At 35.7% G+C, this 4716-nt stretch overlaps 1 protein-coding gene across 1 annotated transcript in view; it reads left to right on the forward strand.

Moving 5' to 3' along the window:
- Positions 1-4716, forward strand: part of LOC108692133 (sulfotransferase 1C4-like) — a 52025-nt gene that overhangs the window by 31046 nt on the left and 16263 nt on the right. Inside the window, exon 3 of the mRNA XM_018200285.1 lies at positions 4302-4467. Within this exon, the coding sequence (XP_018055774.1) occupies positions 4302-4467 (166 nt within the window). The remainder of the gene's footprint in view (positions 1-4301; positions 4468-4716) is intronic.

A 4716-nucleotide genomic window follows, 5' to 3' on the forward strand; every position in this document is an offset into this window, starting at 1 on the left:
TCGATCCCATGTTGCAAAAGTGGTCAAGACATACTTGAAAACGTTAATATGGGAAGTCCTACCCCACCCGCCGTATTCTCCAGATGTTGCTTCCTCTGACTATCACTTGTTTCGATCAATGGCACACGGCCTGGCTGACCAGCACTTCCGGTCTTATGAAGAAGTAAATTGGATTGATTCGTGGATAGCCTCAAAAGATGACCAGTTTTTTCGACGCGGGATTCGTACGCTACTCGAAAGATGGGAGAAAGTAGTGGCCAGCGATGGACAATATTTGAACCATAAATGTATAACCAGTTTTTTACAATAAAGCTTCGAATTTCGGAAAAAAACGGCGGAAGCAAAGTTGTAGGAGTTAAATGTAACATACAATTAATATAAATAAAATATGACTTCTAATTAATTATGTCTTTATATTTTATAGCCGTGTTCCGATATATACTGCCAATACTGAAAATGTATAGCATACATAACGTGAATTATAAATTTTTAGTGCATATCGGAACATATACGACCTGTACATCTTATTGAGTCCATTGTGTGTTGTATTTAATTCTTACTTCTAATTGTTTTATGTCTGTAAATTATAGGTACAATTTCTATAAATTATAGACATTGACTACGTTTACATCTTATGTCCGTTTCCATTAATGTAGATTAATTTTAATCTCGGTTCAACTTACTCTTCTTTTTCTAATTTTTAGAACTACAAAATGACAAAGTTGAACTAAGATTAAAATTAATCTATATTGATAGAAATGGACATTAATCAGGTTTAATAATATTATACAATATAGTTTGAAACTAACCAGTTATTCCACTTTTCAGAAGAATATAGTTATGAGATTGGTCAATTTCATAACTATAGATGTTATGAAACTTGATTAAGTGTGCCATGTAAACGTGATCATTAATTCTTATTCTTCCATTATGTCCAGATCTTTTCTTTATTTATATTATTATACAAATCAATATACAAGTCTTAACACTCAAAGTGAGCTTTCTAGCAGAGGCACAAATCGATGCAGTGACAAGAGTCATTCTTTGTCTTTGTTTCTTACTGATTTTTGAACAAGGACAGGATAACTCTTGTGTCAATTTATGTCTCTTGCTAGAAATATTTTAAAAATACTGTTACAACATTGTTAGAGTAATATTGCAAAAAGAAATCTTCGCAACATTGTATTGCATACAATATGCAACATGTTGCAGCAATGTTGCTACAAATTTCTGTGCTGTACGGATGATGTTGACGTAAAATAGTAGTGTATTTAAATGTAATAGATGTGGTACATTTTGATATGCGTGCGGGCGTGAGTGCGTGTGTGCGGGCGTGCACGCGGATTGTTTACATACGCGCAATGCGATATAGCTTGATATCGTTGGCGGCTTCTTGGTCTCGCTACAGACGCGGATCGCGGGGCGCGGGTATGCGCCAGCAAACGTTCACGATACCCGTTGTAAACGCGCGAGTTGTTCCCCAATGCAACGAGGAAAAAACGAAGAATGCACTCGACGGAGGCAGAGAAAACCCTATCTCTTTTTTATTGTCGAGGACAGGTGGTTTGAGGAAATTCGACAAAGACAGAATGCTTTCTAGAATTATGTCGGTACGCGGAAAATGGCGGCAAGCTGGTTACCAAGAAACACTTGGTGTGATGGAATACACTTCGTCACGGAAATTTCTGTCGGTATAGTTGTATTGATGCTCGCTGATTGGCGGCTGAGAACATTTCGGCGAGACAGAAACACTTCGCTTCAGAGATTTCGTCGATTTCAGCGGTTTCTAGGATATGCCGGTCGATTGCGATTGAGAATGCTTGACAGTAGCAGAGTTTCTATCACCTTTTTGTGCTCGCGATCGAAAAATCTGGAAGATAACGGAGTAGAAGCGATATGAAAAAGAGAGCTTGCACGGTAAAAATCGCGGCTTTTAGGAATACAAATAAGTTTCCGCCGTTTGCAAAAGACGGCGCCACTAATAAACTATAGTTAAAATTGTTTGATGTAAAACGACATATCGTAAGATTGGACATCCGACAACACCATAACCTTGAAATATTATGATTTTGTATCAGCATCATATATTTTTTTTTGTACGAAAATTCGAGTTTTGAGCCGAATAAGCGTTATTTGCAGGAACTTTTGATTTACTTCTTTAATTTGAAGAAATCTGCAGCTGAGGTTTATAGATTGCTTGTAGAAGCATATGGTGATGCTGCCTTAAGTGAGAGAAATTGTCGTGAATGGTTTCAAAAGTTTAAGAACGATGAATTTGACGTCGAAGATAAAGAACGTAGCGGAAGGCCGAAAGTGTACGAAGACGCGGAATTGGAAGCATTATTGGATGAAGATTCGTGCCAAACGCAAAAAGAACTTGCATTTACATTAGGAGTGATTCAACAAACAATTTCATATCGTTTGAAATCATTGGGAATGATTCAAAAGCAAGGGAATTGGGTTCCAGTATGAACTGAAGCCGAGTTGAACGCCGATTTTTCACATTCACCGATTTTATGAAATGCTGCTTGCCAGGCATAAACGAAAGGGTTTTTTGCATCGTATAGTCACTGGTAATGAAAAATGGATCCACTACGATAACCCAAAGAAGAGGAAATCATGGGAACTATCTGGCCATGCTTCAACATCGACAGCCAAGCTGAATATTCATAAAAAAACTCATGTGTATTTGGTGGGATTAGCTTGGTGTATTATGAGTTGCTCAAACCGAATAAGACCATTTCTGAGGCTCTCTACCGAACACAATTGATGAGATTGAGCCGAGCACTCAAGGAAAAACGCCCATTACTACTCCAGGCATGACAAAATTATTCTCCTGCATGATAATGCTCGACCACATATTGCGGCGCCGGTTAAAATCTATTTAGAAACACTCAAATGGGAAGTTTTACCCACCCGCTGTATTCTCCAGACATTATTCCTTCAGACTACCACTTGTTCCGATCGATGACGCATGGCCTGTCTGAGTAGCACTTCACATTATATGAAGATACCAAAAATAGAATTGTATCGATGATTGGATAGCCTCAAAAGATGAAGCGTTCTTCCGACTCAGTATGCTACTATATGCTACCAGAAAGATGGAAAAAAGTAGTGGCTAGCGATGGCCATTACTATGAATAAAACATTATGTACCGTTTTTTCACAATAAATGCTTAATTTTTTATAAAAAACGGCGGAAACTTATTTGTACTCCTAATACTAATTGTTATTCTCATATTGTCCCGGAATCATTCTCGCCGATTAACAATACGAGTGGAAGAAAACGGCATTTGGTGGAATTTGAACGGATATCTGCGGCGGAATGGCTATCATCTGTGAATTATTTTTAGATTTATTTAAAAATATGCGAGCGCATCGCGCTCTCATCGCCTATTAATGTTGGGTGCAATGACTAGAGGTTCTGCCGGGGGCGATGCAGTTTTTAGGGATGCATCGTTACAAATATATAGCAGAAATAAGACATTAGTTTGTAAACTTTTACTTATTAATAACTTTTGATCATCACGTAAAGTCTTTTGAAAGTCATGATCTTGACAACATATGTCAAAGTCAAGATTATTTGTTGTATAAATAGAATGCGGTAATGTTTGCTGTGCGGCGGAAGTTGTCGCACTAGTTAATCATTCAATATTCTTAAGTTTGTCTCATTTTGCAAAATTTCTGACATGATGTGATACTACTTCTGCCGCGTGGCAAAAGTTGGATTGAGTTCAACTTTTATCGCGCGGTAGAAATTATATATTTATTAGATCCGAGCAAACGAGATACTATTAAAGACCGTCAACTGGACAAATTTTAGTCCATATAAAGAATGTCCCGAGGACCTGGAAGTAATTGAAGAATGACATTATGGACAATTAATATAAATTTGTTAACATAAATACTTGAATAATATATCATTAAATTGATGATTTTTTTATTATATATAATAAAAAAATTCTATAAATAAGCATATGCATATTAATGCATACTCTTATTGCTATAATATCTTATATATTGCTATAAAATTACAATATTTTTTTTCTCTACATTTATCATCTCTATTGATAATCGGATGATAAAAAAATCATAATTTTAAATAAAAATCGAATATTATTAATCGAATATTATTAATTTCGAATATATGTATATGTCTATGAAACTAATAAATCATAAAATTAGTATTACATTATCAGTTTAATTTTTAATCACTTAAATTTCAACGGGGACGAGAACTCCCGACAGTCTTTAATAGTATCTTGTCATTGATATGTCAAAAGAAATATTTTTATTTTTAGGATAGGAGCAATATTAGATGATCATATTGTAACAGAAAATATTCCTGGTAGAATCAATACAGATAAATACAGTATCGAATTTGTGCGAAATCAGTCTTCTCCTCGTTTCGTTAAAAGTCACATGTCTTTCGAATTGTTACCGACAGTCGTAAATAGTACTTGCAAGGTATATTAACATATATGTTAAATATATGTTAAATTTCTCAAATTTAATCTTAAAAAACTATAATAAACTTATTGCGAAAAATATTGTCTCGGCCGGGAATCGAACCTGGATCTTATGCATTCCATGCGAGCGTCCTAAGTCTTTAGATTACCGAGACCTTAGCAATATTCCTCGCAATAACCGTTATGTATAAAGAGTTACGCGTAAGTGAGCGTGGTTTTTTTTGGGGGGGGGGGGGGGGGAATTTTG

Source organism: Atta colombica, unplaced genomic scaffold (genome assembly GCF_001594045.1).
Source record: "Atta colombica isolate Treedump-2 unplaced genomic scaffold, Acol1.0 scaffold61, whole genome shotgun sequence".
Taxonomy (NCBI): Eukaryota; Metazoa; Arthropoda; class Insecta; order Hymenoptera; family Formicidae; genus Atta; species Atta colombica.